The following is a 24,528-nucleotide window of genomic DNA, read 5'->3' on the forward strand; positions in this document are numbered from 1 at the left end:
GATCAGAAGCATGAAAAAAGCTGATAAATCTTCCACAGTTTCAATAACCTTTGTACTACAAAATATAATACATAATAAATAACACAAAAAGGTACCTCCTAGTTGGCATCTTATATCTCACCACAGTAACTGTGCACGTGATACCATATCTGGTAGTCATGATGGTTCAAGTCTCATTCCACCTAGCAGGAAATACCTGCATTTTTCTCCCGCTCTCTCCCACACCTTATTTCCTATTGTCTTTAGCTTTTAGGTCACTATTCCAGCCACTTACACAAATGAAGTGAGATTTTTGCACCTTTTTAAAGATAATCTGATACTGCCCAGTATAAAAATCTCCTTTTCAATTGTTTATAGCATTGTCAAGATCGAGTATTTGAGCTTAGAGTCTTCAGATTAGGTGTCTGCCTCGGGCTAAATTCTTCACTGAATCAGCCAAAAAGTTTCATCTATGTACCAGTGTGTTAAGAAAAAATGTACTTAGCTCTTGATTTATATTAAGAATTTGCAGATTTAGAACCCATTCTATAGAGAACTATTATTTTTTTCCCCAGAGAACCTTTATTAGCTCTCACTGATGTCAAAACATGTCCTGGTAATCAAGTAAGGAGGGATCTTTTCAATTCTAAGCTCTTTTAAAAGATGTTGCCTGAAAGTTTCTGAACTGTCTGTTAAGGGAACATAAGACTATATCGCAATCAGTTAATTGTTTACAGCATTGACTCACAAACTGCATAGATCAATCCTAATTTTCAGCAAATATGAATATATGAATGTAAATGAAGCATGTTTTAAGGTGCCTTCCTAAACACAGTACCTTTTATTATACTAAATGCAGTAAGTAATATTTTGAGGAGTTTTACATAAGAACTACAAAATACTCAAGGTAGCAATTTAGTGACTGGGCCAGCCACAATCACTATCAGTAGTAAAGTAACCTTTCAATGTTTAACTCCTTTCTTCTGACTTAACTCCACTAGTATCACTGGTATTCACAGGAGTAAAACTGGGAAAAGCACAGCCTTTGAGATCAGGGAAATAAGGTTTCATGCAGGAAAGAATCAGTCTTATTTCTAAGGTAACAAATCAGACAGGCTTGTGAAGCAGGAAGTGCCATTAATCACTTACATGTTTTGCAGCATCCTTCTAAGAATGGTATAACATAGCCTCCAACCTGACCAAGAGAGAGAAAGAAAGAAGAAAACATTTGATTTTTTCAAACATTCATTCCCATGTATCTGCACTATTAGAAATATTTCCCAGTTAAAGCTCTGCAACATTATTCAGGCAAATGCAGCACTCTGGTCAATGGATGAAGGTTTGGCTGTAGATAATCTAACTTGACATTTAATACAAGTAAGTATTAAATAGTTGTCACTGAGTGACACTCTACATTACCAGCTATCAAAATACACATTTGGAGAGGGAATGACTATGTTAAGTCTGACTCCATCATGTATTATTCAGAGTAAACCCCTTACTGCTTGTAGATGCCATATTGACAATCACAAAAAATCATTCTGAAATCAAAGCATGAAGAAATCTCATCTAAATGTGAAGCCACCCACTCCCCATAGTGGAGAGTCGTGGCTGCTTTCAGTGCTGTAGCACAAAGCACTACTCAGAGTACTGTGAGAAGAATAGCTGCAGCTTTTTAAAAAGTTCTCTCAGTATTACCTTGAAAGAGACTTCAATTTTTCATGTCCACCTCAGTATTTCAAGCCTTAAATTTTTTAGTTTTCCTAGAACAGCAAAAGGCCTTTCACCAGCTGCGTAAGTGAGACTTTTTCTGAAGAACCAATCCATTGTTTTCTGCCAGGAAGAACTACAGCCACCCAGTTACTTTAGGACTGTTCTCTCCTTGTGTACCATCGTTAGTTAAGCAAAGTATCCTCTCATCCATATGTAAATGTAGAATCACAGAGAGCAATGTAAGGTTGCTCCCTGCATAGATTTCCTGGCATACATTGCATACATGTTCAAACTCACGTTGCAAATTAAAAGAGAGCTTTTGCTTTTCCTGCAAAACTAGTCCACAAAACCTAATGTCCCACCGTAGGAAAGATTTTCCTGATATGCAATCTTTCCTTTTCTTCAATTTTGTTGACCATTTCACTGTGACAAATCAAATTGCTAAATGCAGAAATTCAGTTAGAAGTCCAATCCAGAAAAGCATCCAAGTTCAGACAGCTGTATGAGGACTAGTTTGATATTACAAGCCACTGTGAAAAAAAATCTGAGAATAAGAAGTCTCTGCAGCTGTGTAACTGGACAGTTTGGTGGCACACTATATGTATATAGTTAGAGCTTTTCACCTTCAAATGTCTGGGCAAAAATGCACTGCAAGAATTTATAATTTCTCCCTTATTGAGGTAAAAATGTCTTTAGTCAGTGTTAATCTTTTCATGCAAGCAAACAATGTATTGGACACTAACCTTCACACATTCAGTTTCATTAAAGGGTGGGCAGCCAACTGAAGAGGAAACCAGAACTGGTCCTATTGCTGTGTTAGTGCATTCGTATCTGATGCAGTTTGAAATCCAAACAGTACCAGGCTGTTAAAAATTGTAGAACAGAATCTTTACTCAGCAACTCAGCAAAAATCAATTTTATAAGTATTTATAATACAATTCCATTGAATATGAGCTTGTCTGAATCAAAAGTAATACAGCAAAATGTGATTTAGATGCATGTTAAAGTTCTGTTTAAGTACAGAACTTAAAAATCTGCTAAATATATAGTGTAAAGCAGGTTCTAAAATAGTCAAGTTGACAATAATACTCTGATATATCAAAGTATCTTAATCTTTGTAGACAGCTATATGATTGACTCTCCAAGAAATTAATGTTGTGTACATGCAAAGCTATTCCTTGTATCTGACCAAATAAAGCTGCTCTTTGCACATTTTACACAGCAATGGGAATAAGGCATGTATAAACTTACCTTAAAATTGGAAACTGTGCCATTGCTGAAAGTGTGGAGACAGGACATGTTCTTACAGCTGCCACAGCAAGTTGTTAAATCTTTTGGAGGCTGATAGACTTGGTTCTGCCAAAATCAAATAGATTATTCCTTGTGTGAGGCCATTGTGCAGCTTGACATTTTACTACTGTTATGGGCAGATTTTTTTAGGTATCTGATTTTAGGGACAGTTTTAAAGTGACTTTCAAACCTGCATAGCTTACATTTGCATACACTGTACATTCATTCATGAAGCTTTTATAAAGTATCTTTGATCTTAATTTAAGTAAATGGGGAGAAGTTCTAACTTTGAAAGAATGGTCTTTCTGCCATTTGCAGATGTAAGTCTGATAGCTTACTTCAAGAACCACTGAAATTTAGAATTTTTATACATTAGCACATCAAGTAACTACATAATTTTAAAAAGTAATCTATATAATATTCCTATGGTCATGTATTATACTTTGTAAAATGAAAACGTTTTATTTGCTTATTTCATAAAGCTGTTTTGACCACATTTAGAATTACTCTCAGTTCTTACTGGGATGACATCTGCCAGGAATTTGTACCAGTTTGTGCATAATGCAGCTAAAGTTATAAAGGGAGGCAAGGTGGCAGTATAATATGCAAGCCCATGGTGACAGTACACTATATACATTAGTCTGTATGAGATTTACATGGAGGAAAAAACAGCGAAGGGAGTGAGACTTTTATAAACATCTATCAGAAGTGTGGTGGCACACCAGTAGAGGGAAATCTCATCGTTACTCTTTTCATCTTGTTCCTATGACTGTCTTCTACTCAACAAAACCCAGCAAAATGTAATTAAGACCACCAGTCACAATGTATATGTCCAAAATCCTGTATGTCTTACAGCTTTGCACTTGACGGCACAGTGTATTGAAGACGTGTTTATTTGGTAGTATTTAGTGGAGGGATCAATAACATTCGTACAGTAAGAAATATGGCAAATGCCATCTGCACTGTGTTCCACGATTTTCTGTCCAGGAAGCAGCACACCTCTCTCATCACTCACACAAACTTTGTCTCTCACTACAAGAAAACACAGAAATAAACAGCATGCTCAGGGCAATCAGCTTGGTATCAAAACCCTGTTAAAAGACGTTTCAAACTGTAAAAGAGGAATAGAAAAAGAAACTCTACCACTTTAAGAACTAGGAGTCAGATTTTCAAATAGAAACTGGTAATAGTAGTCTAATGCTACAGTTGTCAAATTATTTCAGATAGAACTATGCATGAAATCTAAATAATCGAAATAAATATCTAAATCTAAACAAATATCTAATAATCTAAGAAGCTGCACCACCAAAATTACAGTGAAGGCTTCTTCAACTGATTTGTTTTATAATTCTACTTCAGGATAAGAAATGTACCCGAGAAATGTCTATGTCTCCCCACTAATTACTGAGGGCACAGAGGATGATTGGGTCAGAAGTATACATCTTTGCTGTACAATACTAGGCAAGGACTAGTACTACAGTGCAACACTGTTGGCCAACTGGGTGCCCCACAGGAATTAATTTTTCCTGAGTCTTCCCAGATGCTATTGGGCATGCTCTAAGATGAATTTGCATGGTGCTGAATGCTATCCTTGATCTTGTAAAGCACATAAGTATGTCTACCAGTTCCTGAGTAGCACCATAATGGGTTAGCAGACTTTTCTTTATGTGGACATTGAGTGCATGTTTTAGTTTCTTGCTGTTTTAGTCCTTACTCCAGCTGAGCAATATGCAGGCTGCTTAGTCAGCACCACCCAACTTTCCCAAAACTCTGTCTGCTGTTCCCTGCACGGACCTCCTGATGTAGGAACTAATGGAATAAAAGGACAGGCCACACAACTAAGTATTTAGTGAGAGGACTGATTTTCTTGCCTTTTCTTACACTACTTGTGAATTATATCAGCTCATTCTTTCCTCATCAAGGCCATGTTCAAAGTGAACATCTGATTTATAATTCCTAATTTACCTTGGCACTTGAAAGGGTATTTCTTTGAATTAAATTATTTTCCAACTTACCACATTTGTACTTAACACAGTTACAGATATTTTCTGTACTGTTCTGAAACTGTTCATCTATCTGAAGTTTCTGCCCCTATGTGTATAAAAGCAGAAAAAAAGAGAAGTAAAACAACAGTGTTTTCCTATCTGTATGATCTTCTTTTAAACACCTTTCCTTCAGGATTTGAGTAGCAGTATCTCTTGACCCTAGAAACCTATATTGAATCCACTTTCACCACCCAGAGGGACATTTAATTTAGTAACGATAACCAAATGGGAATTTTTTTTTTTTACACCTTAAACCCAATGAATGATTGTTGGCATCACGTAGGACAGAAAGGACAAAGGCAGGGCAACAATGAAATGCAATGGCTTGCCTTTGTACAGAAATCACCACACAGTGTGGAGTGTATTCTTTCATGGGTTACCTTAATGGAGTAAAATAGTATTACAATATCACAGATGTACTTCTTTATGCCTTTGTTTATACGTATGCAAATTAAGATTTTTTCACTGGTTTTCTGCAAGTACTGACTCCTTATGCTCAAGTTTCTTTACCTATGAAAGTACTTACAACAACCTCACTTATAACCTTTGAATTTCCACTATAAAAAATGAGAAATAGTCCCAGTTCCTTCCTATGACTTCAAATTATAATTTTTATAAATTATTCCCATCACACTATTATTTTCTGGATAAAATAATGACAAGCAAAGTCAAAGCATACCCAGTACTGACTGAGAACCTAACCCAGCAATGCTAATAAGCATTTTTGTAATGCAAAACAAGTCACAGTGAAATAGTTTTTAAAAAGTTCTGCTTAGTCAGTGGTCTGAGTGCATGATATATGTTAACATATTCACTATAATAAATAATACTAAAAAAACACTGATGCTTTAAAGCATTTAATTCTGCCAATTTAAAACCAAAGTTGTATCCTCAGGTACATGAAAGCAGTTCCATTCTACAACTACTTCAGGACAGGATATCGTAATAAAAACTCCAGAAATATAAATGCTATGCAGCCATTTCATTCTGCAAGATATTTAAACTTAACTGGCTTCTTAAAAATTGGTATGTCTCCTAGTAAAGTAATTTTTGAAAAACAGAATGAAATGGCATTTCGTATTTCACTGAAAAAACTATCAGTAGGAAACTGATAAACAGATTTATTTAGAAAGTAATAAAAGGATACTGATAAAGATGAATTTCATACCAGTTTGCACTGAGGTTTGGGGATCATTTCACATGCACATTCTAAAACACAATAACATAAATACTAGTTTAGAAAGTTTTACGCTACTTGCTTAAAACAGAGCATCAGAGAGAACAGAAATTCCAGATTTACAAGTCATTGCTGAAGAAGTTCCACTGGTTTTTGAAATATAGCCATCTGGGGAGTCCAGAATTGTTTGATATCTATTCCATCCTGAAAACTCATACCAGCTTCTATGATCACTTTTATTTATTACCACAATTTACAGCATTGTATCAACTGCAGTCCACCTGAACATGTTAAAAAAAAAAAGATGATCGTTCTAGCCACTACCCTCCTTGCAGTGATGACAGTCATTGCAATCAATATAAAGCAAAAGGTAATTATGTTTAAGGCATCACAAAGAGATGTATGATATAATACTGTCTTTGTAAACTGGCAAATTCCTGACCTGTGGACCTAACATTTTTTTTTAGCCATAAATAAATTACAAGCTCTTACAAAATTCTCAAGATGATAAGTCGCTTGGTTTACACAGGCGAATTCCTCAGTATGCTATCACCCTTGTGACGCAAGAAAAAACAAATCAGGCATATGAAGAAGTTCTGTACCATGAGATGACTTTTTCATATCACTTGTACATGAGGAGATCACAGTGGTATAGTTGGCTTAAACTAAACCTAAACCCAAGAGGCCAAAGCTCTTGTCAGTGTCTTATTGTTCAGGGCAACTAAAATGAAAGTCAGTCATTTACCACATGTCCGAAAGGGGCAGCACTTTTCTGGGCTCCACACCTCCACCAACGACATGCCTAGCATACATTTAAATTCAGGACAACGATGTATTTCACAAACTAAAATTAAGGAAAAGAAAGTCCAATAAACACAAGGTTGCTGTATTCTGATGAACAGAAATATGAATCAAGAGACAGTAAATTACTTACTCATAATAAATACCTGTAGAAAACATATTACTTGAAAAGACTAATAATCGAAATTTAATCATTAGCCATCATGTAATACTAGCATGGTGTACAACTACTCTAGACAAACATTTAAAATGGTTTTAAATCTCCAGAATTGAAGGGCCTGAAATTACTCATTTGTCTCCATGATACAGATATTCATGTAATGCTTTAGGCACATGAAGTTTTAAAAGTAAAGATTATTTGTTCAAGACTACAGATGATGGCTTCCTTATATGCACAAGTGGAGCTGTATCTCTAATCCACCATTTTTGGCACTGAGCACCCACACTACAAAATTTGACAAGTTCTTGATTACTTAAAAGATCAAAATCAAGTAAAACTTACTACACTGGTATGTAGGGCAACACCTCTCTGTAGTGTTGCCATCCACAATAAGAACTTCTCCTTCTTGACATTTGGGTATCTGATCAGAGCAAGCACCACATGCTGGAGAAAACAATTATTTTAATCTAAAACATAGGAAGAAACTTTACTACTGCCTAGGAAACATGCCCATAAGTTTGTCACAAATGCATATGGAAAAGAACAGAGATACTCTGCATTCATTCTTTATAGTCCATAAAAAAGAAGCCACTTTTCAGTACAGCTTGCCTTTTCTTTGTCCCCTGCTATAAAGGGTAAATACATTTTTTTCGTGAGGCAGATCACAACAAACAGGATTTTCTCTACCTTTCTGTTATGAAAAATTTTGCTAGATTTTCTCTCCTACAAAGTCACACTTATTTTCAAGAATGATCCTCTGCCTGAATTATAGGGTCCCAATAAAGGGCATTTCCTGTGATCCCAGTGTTATCCTCCCACTTGAAAACCACAATAAGTACTTTTTGCTATGTACAGAGCAAAGCTCCATTATATCAAAAAAGAGATGGAAGGATGCTGTGTGGACAGTAAGAGGAGCCAAACACAGCACATCACTGTCATGTGATCAGAGAAACTCCCTTATTACTGTAAATAACAGAAGTGTAATTGAAGTTTTTTTACTAATGCTCAATTTTTTGCACATGGAAAAGCTAATCAAGATGACTTGGCCTTTGAGTCACAGATACCTATGTACACAAGTAGACTAAATTTAATAGGACCTCTTTATCACATTATTATCATATAAAACCCAACTGTATGGTAACATTGGAACTCCTATACTGACGGACACCAAAAGTACAATTTTATTGTTGAATTAAGTCACGAAAGGCCAAACACCAAAAGAACTGAACAAATTTGCATAGTGCTGTCATATGGGATAATTACCTTCAAATAGGATGGGCCATAGCTGTTATAACAGGATATAAGGAGCAAGAGCATATGTAGCTTAAGGCTTCTTTCAGATAAAATATTCATGCAGCTAGTTCACACACTGTGCAGGGATAGGCTCTCAAAAGCCCTCAACTACCCCATCCATGGACTCCACCACCACTTCTCTGTGTGACCCAAGAATAGTACTCAGTTGCACAGAGCTGTTTTGGGACTCTTGACAGTTGTTGTCATTTCTTAAGTTTTATAAACATAATGCCCATTTTTCTAACCATTTTCAGGTCCTGCTAGGTTAGGAGAGCTAAAGGAAGTACAAGGAGCCTTAACTGGCAAGATAATAGCAGACACCATTGCATATGCAAAAACACTTATATGCTCAACCAGCCAAAACACTGTACCACATATATGGTAGATGCAGCAGGTACTCTCCACTCGAGCAGCAATTAGCGTTTGATCATCTTGACAGCTTGGCATCTGCTCCACTGGTTCACATTTTGCTGGATCACATTCTGAAAAAAGAACAACAGTTGCATTTCTTTATACAAAGCATACCATTCCTCCTTTGTTATGCTATATCTCTAAGAAATGGCAGTGCAGAGAAGAGAAATACTACAAGACACTTTAAAATACTTTTACTTTGTATCACAAGAGAGCAAAGACAGATTCTCACCTGCTCATTAAACACATGACTCCATCACTATGACTACTCAAAGGGAGGCATAGAACAACCATAAGATTTTAGATGAGAATTTTTTAAGTGCCATACTAACAATGATATCTACATTAAATTTTGTTTCTAAGTTGATTCATTTAGTTTACTAAATGTCTTTTGTGGTGTGAATTTTTTTAGCTTTTCAAAAGAAACCTACCGCAAACGTAGTTGGGACAACAGGATTCTTCACTGTAGTAAGTAACCAGCTTTTCCAAGCCATTACACTCAGGAATTAGAGGTTCACAGAGGCTCTGATTACAAACTGTTACATAAAAGGAAAGAAAAACCACAGCCTTATAAACTGTCTTATGAATCTTTAAGTTGAATAGAGCAATGGCAATCAGTATTTGCAGTTTGATACCCCAAATCTCCAAATCAATCTCCATGTTGTTCATGCATATGAAAACCACAACAAACTAGCAAAAAACTTGAGGCAATATTCAGAAGTGTCTGGCCTTTGCAACATTCTCCATGCAGGAAAAGTTAAATTAGAGCTGAGTCCTTGTGAGAATTCAAATAAATAAATAAAGAATTCTCGTGTAAAACTCCCTGCAACATCATCCTAGGTGATCAAAACATAAAAAGTGTTTGCAATTTTTTTAAAAGATGGAATTTCTAAGCTAAATAAGGATTTTAAAAAAACTTTTATATCCTTTTTTTTACTGCTTACTTTGTAAATTACATAAACAATTGTCTGATCTTTTTTCTTGTAGTTATAATTATTTATATTTGGATATTAAATATAAGTCTGTACAGCTGAGAGAAATACAATTCATAGCCAAATAAACACAGAGCTATTTCAGTCCTTATAGCCCTTGTCCCTTCTTCTACCTCTCCCCCAAAACCTACTGGATATTGGGTCGAATAGTACAACATTTATATGGTTTCCTACATAATCTGTAAATTCAAACGAATGTAATTCCATTCACTTCAACAGTAAGATATGTAATAGGAAAACAAACCACAAAGAAATGATATCTGCATATTCCAGTGAGCAGTATTCATAATCATTAAGGAATACTTACTACAGATCTTCTGAGGACAACATGTTTGATCACCAGGAACAAGTAAGGCCACTTCTGCAAATCGCTGACAGTCTAAATTGTGGGTATCTGAACAGTTGAACTCCACTGGAATAATGGTCTCACTGTCAATACATTTTTGCATACAGCATCCACTCAAAGAAGTTTCCCAGATCTCACCTACTGCATGAGGTGCTCCTGAGCTGTCTGTACAAGCTAGGTCAGGACAAGAGAAACCAGAAGTAATTCCTCTTTACTTAAAATTTTGACCACCATTTTCTTCAACAGCGAGTGTGGAACTATGAAGTACAAAAATCTTAGGGTTTTAAAGGTATCACCTATCCCCGTCACCCCACAAAAAAACTGAAAAAGGAGACAGTTTGTATGGGAAAGCAAGACACTCAATACTCTCCAGAGGATCAGGGCCTCCACTTTGTTTCCACTGTTTTGTGTTTCCACTGCAAGCCTAGTCACTTAAAATCCCAATCCAATCCTTTGTTTTAAAAGCAGTTACTTTTGTATTTCACACACAGCAAAACTATTATTAATTTACAGTGCTTTATGTAATCTGATTTATAATAAGGTGCATCTTTCAGGTTTGTGTTGTTAGTGTTAAGTATTGATGCAAAATTTGGTGTACTCAAGCAGAATTGTAATGAAAATAAATATCAGTGCTGGCAAAAAGAACATAGGGCAAATACATTAATTATTCAAAATGTGTAATTAACGGTTGCTGCATGTCTTTTGAATGCCATAATGTATCAATATTTTAGACCCCTTGAAAAAGAACTAGGTGAAAAGGAGGCCAAGACTAACAGAATACTTGAATGCGCAAACATAAGCAAAAACTTCGATTATGAAGAGCATTCTCCAGCTGAGAGAAGGTGAGCAAAATCGTATGTCACATGGGCATTCTCTGCTTGCTCACCTGTACAGTTAATGTTTGCTGAATACCGATGGTCCTCAACTGAACAACATATGCAGAACCCACACACAGCAGACCAGAACTTGACTTACTACCAATGAAGTATCTGACCATAATTCCTAGTTATTGCAGATAACAAAGAAGAAAATCACACACAAACATACCACATTTTTCTTCAGGAATACAGACAGCAGTGTGAGCTCGGTGAAGGATGGCCCCTCCAGCACAGACGCAGCCTTCTGTCAACACTGAGCAGGAGTCCGAGTCCAGAGAAGCAACCTTGTTATTGTCACAACTATCTGCAACCTCACAGGCAGCTATACAAGCCTGATAAGAGAAGTTTTCAGAGCAGGGGAAGGCTAGGATGGAAATAAACAAATTACTCATTCTGAAGTTGTAATCACATGGTGCAGTACCTATGAGAAGACATTACTGTCTTCTTGTCAAGTTCCTGTGCTTGCCAGCTCAGTAGGATCTACCAACCTCAAATATGGATGCAGACCAGTTACCTTCTACATGAAAAATTTAAACAAAAGGAAGTAGCGAGCACTTTTACTTCTCTTCTTGTAGTAACATTTTCATCAGGCTTCATCGGTTTGCATTTTGGCAGTAGAGATATCAAACCATGCAACAGTGCTGACACAAAGTAATTTAAACTTCAAAAACATTTGCAGATTAGTGATAAACTGTTCTAAATCTGAATACTTTCTAACGGCTAAAGAAAATGTAGTGATTATTGAAGGGCAAAGATTTATCAATTACAAAAATACTTATATAAAAGCAAATTCACCATTGTTTTATGTGGAATAATAAAGAATGGGATGAACTCATTACTACATGTAATAGATATCCACATTAATTACTCTTTTGTATGTGTGGTTGCTATCTTTAAGTCATTGAAATTTAACATTCTTTTTGCTTCTAATGTAAATTCATTGATATGTTATGGGTGCATACAGGAACTGGCCAAAAAAGCAGCTAATTTTGATTTACACTTGCTATTGAAAACTTAACATGATCTTTCACTGGTTCAAAACAGTGATTAAAGCTGCATAAATATGGCAAAGAGAGGATGGCTTCAAATGCCAACAGTGTGGTTCTGTGAACTACAAAAATATATGATCGTCATCATGTAATGATACCTAAATCATAGAGCAACACCACCTGGAATCATGGTAATGAGACAAAGACTGGTTCACAAAGGGGCTGCCTGCACAAAAATGTTACAGGTGCATAAAATGAAGGAGTTCCCAGTTTAAAGATTAACTGGGAGAGGACGATGATTTTATTCAGCTCCTTACTACTAAAAAAGGCCATAATAATGCCCCACAGGAATTAGCTATTAGATCCCTATAAGTAGAGGAACTCAGGCAATCAGTTGACAGCATATCAACACTTAGTGACCACAAAATCCAGATGCGACTTTATGGTTCATCCTTGCTAGCCATGCACCACCAGAGGTCACTGTGGTATAAAAATAAGTGTGATGTGTCACTTCACGACGGATGCAATACGTAACTATATTTACAGATATATTTTGTAAGTTCTCTTTTTAAACAGTTATTTGCTAGTAAAATCCATACAAGTGGAATATTTTTTTTTTAAATCGACTGTTTTTAAGCTTTAGACTCCATGACTATTACTTGCAGGGCATTATGACACATCTTCATGAAGCCTTTACACGTGTACCCATCTTCAGTCACTTTAAAAAAACCCATTGCTTATGAATTCTGTGTACAATGAGTTCTCTTTTTTGGGGGGATCACACTTCATCAATAAGTCTTTCCCTTTTCAAGCACTGAAACCACAGATCTCCCTATGTTATCACTGCATAGGGCTTTTCCTAGGTGATCATTGACAACATAAAGAGATGCTGTAAGCCAAATTTTCTATTTACTGACAACTACAGATCCCATTTGGCCTTACATTTTAGTATGTTGCTATGGGAGATGTCTTCTGCCAGAATATTCTAGCTCTCAGGTTTCACTCCTTACATTCCATCTAATCTCAAAGTATTTTCTTTCTCTAATCCTTTCTCCAAAGACACAGCTTTCTGGAGCAGCATCAAGCAGATATCACCAATTCAAAGTACCACAGAACTTTTTGCAGCTTCCTCCTTTCCACAACAAATTCTGGTGTGTTTTGGTTTAACAGTGGAAAGTGGCTAATAGAAATGAACGCCACATTGTAAGTGAGAAGATTTTACTTCTACAGTTAAGTACGTTATAAGCCACAGATAGACTTCTAAGAAGGTTTCCGAGCTTACCTTTTCCCTCTGTGAAATGGCTATAATGACCCTGACTCCTCCTGCATACTGCTTTCAATTTTATAATTAAAAAATTCTGAATTTATTATCTCTATAATTACTTCCAAAGTACGTGAGGACTCAAGGAGCACTGGTATTTTTAACTTAGAGTAACACGTATATTAGGCAAATTTTGTCTCTGTGAACACTAGAGGTTCACATATATGCAGAATACTTACGGCAGTAATCAGAGCTCCTCCATTCTATACAAATATTAAATTTGTTGCACATTGCCACATAGGCAGCTAGTGATATGCATGGATTTCGAATGTACTCGGTATCTCGAACCCATATGTTACAGAATAGCTCAGGTGGAACCTAATAAAGAAAAAATAAAAATATTGCACCTTCATAGAGTCTAGATCCTGCTAGGTTGGAAACAGATTGATCTTTTTAAATATCAGCTACAAACTACGAACCCAGAAGTTCCTAGTCCACAGTAAGCAAGAGGCCACCAGTGTTCATTGGTATACAAAGAGACTTTACAAGTATCTAGCAGTAAGGCTTCCTGAATGTTGAAAAAAAGCAAGACATCCTTATATTCCTCAGTTTCATCTCTTGTAAGTGCCAAGGCAAGAGCTAATATAGTTTTTCCAATAGAAGGCATAATTACCCATTGTTCCTTGTTCTTCATTACCTCTATGTTTTTGTCTATTTTTGGCCTCCTCTTCATCAAATATACAAAAGGTGAAATGGTAAATGTACTCATATGAGCACAATTACATACTTTATTTGCACACTGTAAGTTAGTTATTTACTTTAGGTTTGCTTTAAATGGTCTGTTCTTCCCTCTCATGTCTCTAAGCTAGAACTCCTTGTCTCTAGAGCCCTTGAGAATGCAGGCTCTCAGATTACCTACTGCGATTTGGAACTTGTTAAATTATTGAACACTTAAGGATAAATTAAACCCTGAAACTGTTTTATTTTACTTTGCTCTACATCATATTGATACAGTTGAATTAGCTAAGACTGATTTATAAATGAGATGGTACTGTCAAAACTAACAAATATATTATGAATTCTGAAAATGTTAGTTGCTTACTGCAACTCTCCTATCAAGCTAGTACACTCTTCGGTTATTTTTACCTCGGAACTGTAGATACAAAAAAGTATCTATTTCATTCCACAGATGTAGTTACATGTAGTTTCACATTAATGAAATTATCAAGTATACAGAATTATATAAGAACTGCATCTCAAAATGTAAGCTTCCGAAATAGCTCACATACATAAGGGTGACAGCTGCTGAAGGTCTGGTTCAACACCAGTCTTAAGCACTCTGAGCAGTCCATGACTGAGCAATTCGTTTCCTGATGCCTGTCTTCTCCAACATACTTTAACGTGTCTGGCACTTGCCAGCTGTCTATGAAAATCGATGGAGCATCACTTTTGCTTAAAACTGTCCTGTTGGGTAGCATCAGGTCATTTTCCAAGCTTTTATCACAAAAACCTGTGTATTGCCAGAAGAAAAAAAAAGTAAGTTAACACCACACAGTTTATTCTGAAGTATGTTTGAAGTAGCATATTCAAACAAGTAAATAACCTATAGAAAACTTATACAACATGACAGTATTCTAACCCACAACAGATGTGGAAAGTCTCTGGTAGGATCAAAATACACAAAACTCAGACAAATTAAGCAAAGCAAAAGTAAAGATGCACCTATGAATTAAGATGGGTGAAAGGAAATTCACTGCATATCAAAGAGCTGTTCAGAGAGCCCAGCTATGGCACACTAACATTACCTCTCCGTTGCAAGCACTAAACAAAAATGTATTTTTAAAAAGGTTACAAATCACCTCCATCTATAGCAAGAAATGAAAACTGTAAATGTTATCAGGAAAGGGAACTCTCATAAAATGCCAAGATGCTAATCTGATACTGTACTTCAGAAATACTCTACTATTCTACTTTTCCTTCTGAGCAGTCTTAAGCATCTATTGGCTAAAGAGCTACCATAAAAGTGGAGCTTTTGGCACTTTCAGGTATACTTATATTACTCTTTTGCAGGAAAAATAATAATAAAATAAAAGCTTTCTATATTCACTTCCCAGAAGACAGCACCAAATTTTGTTTCTGTTTAAACTAAGCAAGTTGGAAATTTTTAAGCACTTTGGTGCAAAGGACGCAATGTAGCACAGGAAGAGTGACTTTGATCAGCACAAAACATTCAAGTGTCACAGAAGTCTCCTCTGTAAGGTTCTTTAAGAGTCAGTGAGTACAAAACAGCAGAATGATGTGTCAGTTCTGCATTCTTTCTTCCTAATCACAATTTCTGACTTTCATATCAGACATCTAGAATGTTTTCTTCTGATGCCTCCACAAACTTGCGTGGCAGCTTTTTGTCTGTTCAAGAACTATTTGTGTATTTAACCCTTTCTAGAGAACTGGTCTGTTTTACCATTTTTCACCGATTCTTGATGACATGAGTAAGCCATTGAGAATCAGTGATACAGCAACAAGGCATTCAGACAGTAAAACAGCTTCTGAAATGGTAACCATTATTCAACCAAAAGTGTTTCTGGTTGAACTTTCTGAGGTTGTGAGTCTATGCAACAAAAATAGGAAGTACTTGATGGTTCTGAGAGACTTCAAAGGATTGCTGTTGTGTCTGTGATATCTTTCCACCACTTCTCTTACACATTGACAAGGAGACTTAACAAAACTAAGGCTTCACATTTGGCTTGGCGGGATCTGGTTAGAGCTAAAACTGACTTGCTTGCACTTTCTTTCACCAGTTTTGCTATAGAGATGTCCATGTTCCTGTCCCAGATCCCTCATCTCCCACACCGGCTATCCACCAGTTGCTACATTTGCCCAGTCCTTCCACTGTAAAAGACACTGTTGTCTCTTACACAGATCCTTCCAAGGGATACTTCCCGCGACTCAACTGTAATGGTGCCTTCAGTCTTATTGTTTCCATAGAGCTGAGAGCACATTCTCTGAAGAAGCTGTACATGGAACACCATTCATAGAAATGTATTACCATCTGGTTAAAAGTTCCCTGTAAACCAGGAACGTAATGTCCCCAGTTCTTCCTATTACAGTAATCAAACAGGTAAGTACAAAAGAGACTTGCAGGATAATTTGAATCAGGCTTGCTAAAAAATAAAAATAAAAAAATCAGTCTCTGCTTTTTCGTCTCTGTTTGATCTAATTACACTAAAAATTAGCCAAACAGAGCAAGAGTTATGTTGAAAACACAAGTTAGGGCAAATTACATACAATAATCCAATTTAAAAATGGCAGTAAATTCAAACTCTTCCATTGCAAGCAGCACATCACTGTCTGCAGGACTTGGAACTGCACTGAGCTGTAACTGGTATTTGATGCCGAGCTACAGGCATTTGCCCTTTCTGAAACTGGAAAGATATCCACCGTAATTATATGAACTCTGTAACCCTGGTTTCCAGCTCCAATTCACAGCAGATAAATTTACAGATTCAGGTGTCACAGTGGGGATTTACATCAACAAATACATGCTTGTAAAAGCTATAGTACCAGCAACTTATTCAAGGCTATGTTTTTTAGAAAGAAAGAAACTATGTGCAACTATTGAGCAGACCCAACAGGGTGCAACATTATGGTTATTAAACCCATTAATATTAAGAATTTCCCTCTGAACTATTTCCTCCAAAAGATAAACTAAGATTAGTTATCTCAAGTTAACATTTCCTGTGAATTCTGACCTTTAGAAATGAAAAATAACCATATTGCTTTCTATTAGATGGATACCAAACACTAAATCTGTAAAAGGCCTTATTTGACATTATGGATTTATGATGGATTAATTTACATTTGGTTACAGCAAGTATACCTGTGATTCAATCAGGTTACAGTCAGAAGCAACACTATGGCAAAAAAGTGATTACATTGATAGGTATCAAACAACATTTCAACAACAAACAAAATTAATAACAATTTAATTTTAATAATATTCTAAACTTTGCAATGATCTGCAAAAACACTTTTTGGCCAGATACTGCAAAGGATAGTTTATATAATCAGGAATATCTGCGTCCCTAGGAAAGCATCTGAATGTCTTTATTTTTTGCACTACTCTCTACTCACCACATAGTCCCAAAGCTCTTGGTTCTCTGGTACTATTAAACTCAATAATCATCACACCTGTGTTGTGAAACCACTGAATTCTGATTTTTGTTGGGGTCTCAACTGCATACTTGAAGCCCGAATCCTCGACTTTGTACCCATATTTTCTAACAGTAGGCCAAGCAAATCTTGAATTTACTGTTATCTAAAATAGATAGAGAGGTTAAATGTCTTAAATGTCGGGTACCAAGTGCTGTAGGTAGAAGAACTAAAGTCAGATTCTCGACAGCTTAAGAATCTAACTCATAACTATTTCAAATGAAGTCAGGCTCACCTTCACAAAGATAATATAGGTACTTAAAAGAACAGTTTATGTGTCTTGCTCTGTGACTTACCTCATTATCTGTCCTTGTAACACAGTTTGACTCTTTGAATTTACAAGCAGTTTACTAAATTACAGAGTTGGAACAATGATTTTTATTACCTATTGTGTCCTACTCTAATCTTCAGTAGCCACATGCGAAGAGAGTGATTACAGAAATAAGACGTTATCTAAAAGACAAACAAACTCTCAAAATACTTACTTTTCTATTTAAACGATTGATAATAATCTGGTTTGATACATAGGTTAAATTCAACATCGCCAGGCACAGAGAAGTTGAATTTGAATTACTCTGTGGAGAAAGCAAAAATACATCAACCATAGTCATGATATGCAAAATCTTTGTACATCAGCAGCTTATTGTTTTTAGGTATTGGTACATTAAGGATTTTTGGAGGGGATGTATTTTTAAGAGAGGAAAACTGTTGTTGAGAGTAGTTTCAAAGTCTGGACTACAAAGTTCATCTGGATAGCATTCATGCAACACAAACAAACAAAATACTATGATCTCATCATCTTCACTAAACGTGTTGTATCACCCAATCTTAAAATTACAACAGTAATAAAGGTTTTCAGGAAAAAAAAGGCAAACTAGCTGTTTGGACACTGAAAAGCATGAACTACATATCTCAAGGTGAGCAAGAACAAACTGGGAGTGATGAATCTATATGATATATGAACAGTAGGGAACTAATGGGTCAGAAATACATGCATACTTTGCAAAGTACAAGGTGCTGAACACAACAGAAAGCACTGAATACAACAGAAAAAAAAAATCTTACAGTCAGCAATAGATCTCCTTTTTCATATCAATCATATTAGCTTCTGCAAGTAATTTCTATAAGGTGTTACATGGGACCAAACTTTGTGATGGACATTTATATGGACATCAAAATTACAAACTTTCACAGAAGAGACTGGAGTTTAAGGAGTTTTGTAAAGGCTTATGAGAAATTAACTCTTCACATAAAGCAAATCTATACTACCCATTAGGCAGGATACCCATTAAGGTGTCTCTCTTGCCTCTCTGAAATGAGAGCATTTACCCCTGTCAGACATAGGGTGATCTAATTTAGTCTGACAATCCAACAATTTTTTATGGCTCTGAAGATTGATGTTTGCAGTGCAAATTTCTCTATATGAGCATACATTAAAAAAAATGCACTGAGATACACTGGTGGTACACTGATAAACTATGGTGGTGCTTACTACGTGATGGCATTCACAGAATGTATGTCCACTTTAACTCTGACCACCCTGCCCATTTTACATGTATAATAAGGTAACATTGACCTACCTCTCACCTTACAGCTGTTCCAGAAGGGACTACGCATATACAGTCAGGTGATAAAGTGCTATACAATTAGTAAGTGTTGTAAAGTGCAAGTACAATTCAGAGATATTGCACAGAAGTGAATAATTAACCACAACCGTGTAGTATTACTATGCCCTATCTTTTAGGATACACCTTATTTTCAGTACTGAATGCCATTTATTAGCTAATAGATGTTAGTTACCATTCTACAGGCAAGGACATGGATGGTTATAGTTTCATCTTGAGTCTGACTAACAATGTAGGCTGCTTCTTTGAATAAAGCCAAATGATTTCCATCATAGGTTACAATGCTCAGATCAGAGAAAACTGTACAACGACCTAAGAAAAAGAAAAAGAAATTAAATTCTTTTTCTAACTTATTTTAGAATTTCTGCAAATATTACAAAATATGATGATAAAGCAATACATTTTATAAGATTAACTAGATTGAGTTTCATATATGCAACACGTATTTTCAGCTATATTTGATACTGATGCACGTGTGTAAATGGTCAGCAGAGTCAAATCCTGCATATTTCGGTGGGATGACCTGCAGGCCTCTGCGATCAGTCATTTTCTTCCTGTTCTTGCCAGTAAAGGCTTGCAAGTTTTACCAACCCAAACTAGCAAAAACCATGAATGACAGTGGATCTTGTTGGATCTGTAGCTCCCTCTTTCAGCCATGCTCCTAAGGCAGGAGCTCACATGGAAAATTTCCTTCCTCCCAGTCTTATTGCTAAAGATTTTGTGTTTCAAAGGGTTTGAAGTTCTACTTGTTATTTCAAATTCTAAAGTATAAGCAGAAATTTGCATTGCTTATCTCTGTATCTTTTCTTTGCTATTATGGACTAAACGGAATATTTTCTATATTATTTCTATCTATTGGAATTATAAATTGCATTAGGCAATGAGTAACCCGTACAATATGCATCTTCTATTTCTATGCCATAGCACAGAAGTGTCAATTCTTAGTCTTCTCACACATGCATTAAATTGTTACCTAAATTCTCTGCAAAAGTACTCCATAATTAAAACTTACATGCACATTCCCACTTTGGGCAGCATTTGTCACCATTCATTTGAGTAGCAAATCCTAGAACTCCACAGCTGGGCTGAGTTGCATTATATGGGCAGTTCTGTGACTTATTAACTTGGATCAGTTGTCCATCCATGCAAATGTGTTTTATGCACTCGTTCTCTGCGATTGGCTAAGGCATATTTAATAAAAGACACGGGTTACCATTCTTACCAAGCTAGTATCACAATATTGCACAGTATTTTCTCAAAAAAGGGGCTCACATTCTTCAGGTACAGAATATTTATGAATTCCCGTGACACTGATGGAAGAAGCTACAAGTTAAGAGCACCTTTGAAAGCCCAACCATTCTGAGGAGAGCTTAAAACTGCTGTCCTGTTGTAAAGTGGAGAACAGTATTCAACTTTTAATTTCACATTAAAAGTTGAGATGGAAAAGCATTAAAGAGTACAAGTACAAATAATAACAGAAATCCTGGAATGACATACTTTAAGGAGGGCAACATGAAAAAAAACTGCCATTAAACAATATGAAGCACTGTATTTTGTCAAAACCCCCATATTCTTGTAACAGTCATACTCAGAAAACTGAGGCCCAAAACACCGTGTATTATAGCACTTATGAAAATCATTACATACAATGAGTTACAGATATAATTGAGAAAACAATAGAGCTCCTTGTTTGATACAGGTATTTTAAATGCTAGAGATCAAAGTATGGCTCACAATTTTGTTTTATCAGTGTAAAAAAGTAACCAAGAAGTATTCAAAACCAAGCAGATAAATATTTATAGTTACTCACTGTACAAGTTTGAAGAGTTGCTGTTTCTCTAGGCAGCATAAAAGCTGATGCTGTAACTCCTGACATGGCTTCAGCCGTTGCTTGTCCATGAGAAAAAGTTGTAGTCAAGCCATAAGGTGGTTTGGTAGATAAATAGGCAAATGAGGAAAGTGATGGAGCTGTTGTGTCATTTGGATGGTCAGATTCTGTCAGTAATGAACTCACAGAAGGTGCTTGCACCTCAGATGATATTTCAAGTTTTGAAGTTTGAGTAGTACTGACTGATGACATAGCTATAGAAGAAAAAGGTTTTGGTTCAGAGGTTGAATGTGTAGTGGACAGTACTGATACACTTACACTGGAAGGAACTGCAGTGATGTTTGTGAAATATGGAGAGTAAAATGTTTTAGGTGTTTCTGGGGTAATGGTAGCACCTTCAGTATGGACAGCTTGGACTTCTGTTAATTCTGGCTTTTCAGACTTTTCTTTATCGAGAGGAACAGCTCCTCTTGCTTCTGAAGTAGCAGAAAAATAGGTGGGCTTCACAGAGCTTGTGATGGATTCTGTTACTGCTTCTGTTTTGTCTGAGGTTGCTGACACAGCACTAATGTTTTGCCCAGTACTGCTTATCACTGAAGCGGCTGAAGCTACAGCTGATGAACCTGCCTTAGCTGACAACACTGTACTTGCTGCAAATGTGGAACTGTAGGCAGTGGTTGGAAGTGTGACTTGCTTAGGCAATACGTCAGTTTTCTCTGTACCACTTTTGCCCATTGATGTGGATGGCCCACTCCCCATTATGATGGGAATTCCTGTTGTTTCTGGTAACAAAACTGATGAGGAGGTTGACTTAGATTCTGGTGAAGCTGTAGTTGTTTGAAGTGTTTGACTTGAATCAAGTGATTCAGTAAACAAGGTCTGCCGTGTCAATTTTAGACCAGTACCTGCCCTTTGAGTGGAAAATGAAGGAAATGCTTCTTTTTTAATCGTTGTTAAAGGAGAAGCTGAAAGCACTTCTGGTGAGGAAGGAAGAGTTCTGGTGCCAAAAATCAAGTCAGCTGTTGTTCTAGTTGGGACTGTAGACTGCAAAACATATGAAGTTCCTGATACATATGGCTGTGTGACTGAATCAGTTAAATGCGACTCTTTTTCAACTGGTAAAATAACTTGTGTAAGACCTACTGAGGTAGGTAGTGTACTTGAATGAATGCCTTCAGGCAATGAGGTGATTAAGGGGTATGAGGAAGTCAATTCTACTGTAGCTTCAGTTGTGCTGAAGTGACGTTGTGGCTGACCAGTGGATTTTGTTAGAGTTTCTGCAGGATACTGGTAAATTGAGGTACTGCTTTGGCTTGTCAATGGAGGCTCAGCAGTCTGATGACCAAGTTCCTTAGCCTTCTGAGTAGGAAAATATGGTGTAGCCATAGTCTTTGTGGCCTGTACTGAAAGTTTATCTCCTGAAGATGTCTGCTGAGAGAAGGAGCCTACTGAAGATAGAGGAAAGGATGGCCGAGCTGTAGTTGCTGTAAATTTTACTGTATCTGTTATACGTGGGACTGTAGATTTCAATGCTGTAGAAACTGTTTTAGTTCCTACTGGATATTTTGGTGGGGTTGTTACTTCCATCATAATTTGTGTTAAAGAAGGTGAAGAAACTGATTTATACTGAGAGGTGGAGAAAGTGAAGGAAGAGCCTGTTACTGGAAGTACAGCATAAGGGGACAGAGTTGATTTTTCTTTGGCCATCATTGCTTTTTTGGTTGTTACGAGCTGACTGCTGAATTTGGAAGATGGGGAGAATGTGGCATAAGTGATATTTAAAATTGCTTTGCCTGGCAGTTTATCATGTGATACTGTTGTTACTGGACTTGATTGTTCTGTTATAGTGGATAAAGTAGAGAAAGTCAGGACTGGAGAGGTCTTTTCTGTTGGTAACGTAGATTTTGCTGTAGTTCTTGGATATAAAGAGATAGTTTCATGGGATGTATGCCTGGGACTAAGAGCTGTCAGTGATGCTTCTTTTCCATGTGAAGGAAGAGAAATGTTTAAAGAGATTAGAGAACTTGATGGTGAAGAAGGGAAAGCAGATGGCTTTCTAGTAGAGATGCTAGTAATTCTTTCCACTTGTGATTTACCAGGCTGTGTTGTCAACGATGTGGTTTCAGTTGCACTGAGGAGAGTAAGTGGAGATCGAGTGACAGATGTCCTTTGAGCTGACTCTTTTTCTGTAGCTACAAAAGGAACTGCAGTGATTTCTTTTGGTGAGATAGAGGTTTTCATTGCTGAAGTAGTAGCACTGTCTAAATATACTGAAGTGCTTGTCTTCACTGTACTTGAAACCAGAGTTGACTTGTATTTGGTAGATGTTTTTTCAGAAAACTGAGTTGACGTGGCTGCTAATTCAAATGGGGATGTTATTTTGGATGTTACCTCAACTGATACAGGTGTCACTCTGATAGTCTCAACAACGGGATATTTAGTGTATAATGTAGTCGGGAACTCTGTTGTGTTTAGAACTGTGTATGAGGGATATCCTGTAGTTGAAACAGTTTTTAATGTTTTTTTAAATTCACCTGAAGCTGGAGAAACAGGAGTAGGAACAGACACTGAAGGTCTTTTTGTAGAAAGAGTGATGTGTTTTTCAGTTGCCGAACTAGGATGTAGTGAATACAGAGGGAAATAGAAACTTGATGTATGCTCTACGTGAGTTATTTTAGGAGTTTCCTTTTTATGAGTTGTAAATGATAACAAAGTTGTTTCTGATGATCTCTCTTGAGTTTCCAGAGTTGTAGTCTTTGGACCTAGAGTTGTAGTGAAAGGTATCTCTGCAGTTCCACTCAGGTGTTGAACTCTAGGAGGTTCTGTGATCGTCTTTCCTAATGAAATAGATGGTGTGGATGTTGGTGAAAGTGTAGTCTTTGCACTTTGTTCAGTTAAAACAATTGCTGCTTTTGTTGTTGCTGAAGACACTGGTTTTAACAAAGATGGAGTAGTGATTACAGGAGAAAATGATGTCACTGTAACATTAGCTACTGTAGTAAAAGACTGCCCTACGCTTATTTTTGTCCCTTCTGAAGTTCCTGTTAGGTTTACAGGTGGTGTAGATGAAGGCATGTCCAGAGGTGGTGATGTGGAAAACTGGGGCAAGTATGCAGTAGTTTTTTCTGTTATTGATGCAAATGAACCAGGTGTAAATGTTGTAAGTCCTTCTGGTTTTACTTGTGCTTCTTTTGTGGGAGGTGTTCTTGTGGCTATTTCTGATATTTCCATTATTTTAGTTTTGACTGGTATTTCTGTTGTCCTAAGTATAAATGGTGGCCCAGTAAAAATAAAAGTAGAAATTGGTTTGCTTTCTGATTCTGTGCTTGTAGTCACTGCATGTGTGGCAGTTACTGTCTGAGGTTCTGTAGCCCTCAATATTTTAGTGGGACCAATACTGATCAGGTGTATCTTCGCGGAAGTTTCTGATCTGACAGTAGATGGAAACACTGGAGAAATGTCAACAAGAGAAGTCAAGCTTACATTAGATTTTGTTGTCCTGGACGTCACTGTAGTGCTTCTCTCAGATAT

General features: G+C 36.6%; 1 protein-coding gene across 1 annotated transcript in view; it reads right to left on the minus strand.

Moving 5' to 3' along the window:
* Positions 1-1,128: 1,128 nt before the first annotated feature.
* The window catches only part of LOC104539028 (otogelin-like), a gene marked incomplete at both ends in the record, with an annotated part of 61,894 nt that continues 38,494 nt past the window's right edge, over positions 1,129-24,528 (minus strand). The window contains 21 exons of the mRNA XM_010182448.1: positions 1,129-1,174; positions 2,436-2,555; positions 2,944-3,048; positions 3,836-4,014; positions 4,998-5,073; positions 6,196-6,236; positions 6,950-7,048; positions 7,508-7,609; positions 8,830-8,940; positions 9,301-9,405; positions 10,169-10,381; positions 11,255-11,449; positions 13,575-13,713; positions 14,625-14,845; positions 17,467-17,650; positions 18,030-18,119; positions 19,345-19,481; positions 20,182-20,350; positions 20,980-21,251; positions 22,170-22,673; positions 22,938-24,528. The exon at positions 22,938-24,528 is cut by the window's right edge and continues 287 nt beyond it. Of these exons, the coding sequence (XP_010180750.1) occupies positions 1,129-1,174; positions 2,436-2,555; positions 2,944-3,048; positions 3,836-4,014; positions 4,998-5,073; positions 6,196-6,236; positions 6,950-7,048; positions 7,508-7,609; positions 8,830-8,940; positions 9,301-9,405; positions 10,169-10,381; positions 11,255-11,449; positions 13,575-13,713; positions 14,625-14,845; positions 17,467-17,650; positions 18,030-18,119; positions 19,345-19,481; positions 20,182-20,350; positions 20,980-21,251; positions 22,170-22,673; positions 22,938-24,528 (4,699 nt within the window). The remainder of the gene's footprint in view (positions 1,175-2,435; positions 2,556-2,943; positions 3,049-3,835; positions 4,015-4,997; positions 5,074-6,195; positions 6,237-6,949; positions 7,049-7,507; positions 7,610-8,829; positions 8,941-9,300; positions 9,406-10,168; positions 10,382-11,254; positions 11,450-13,574; positions 13,714-14,624; positions 14,846-17,466; positions 17,651-18,029; positions 18,120-19,344; positions 19,482-20,181; positions 20,351-20,979; positions 21,252-22,169; positions 22,674-22,937) is intronic.

The sequence above is a fragment of the Mesitornis unicolor genome, unplaced genomic scaffold, assembly GCF_000695765.1.
Source record: "Mesitornis unicolor isolate BGI_N332 unplaced genomic scaffold, ASM69576v1 scaffold20804, whole genome shotgun sequence".
Lineage (NCBI taxonomy): Eukaryota > Metazoa > Chordata > Aves > Mesitornithiformes > Mesitornithidae > Mesitornis > Mesitornis unicolor.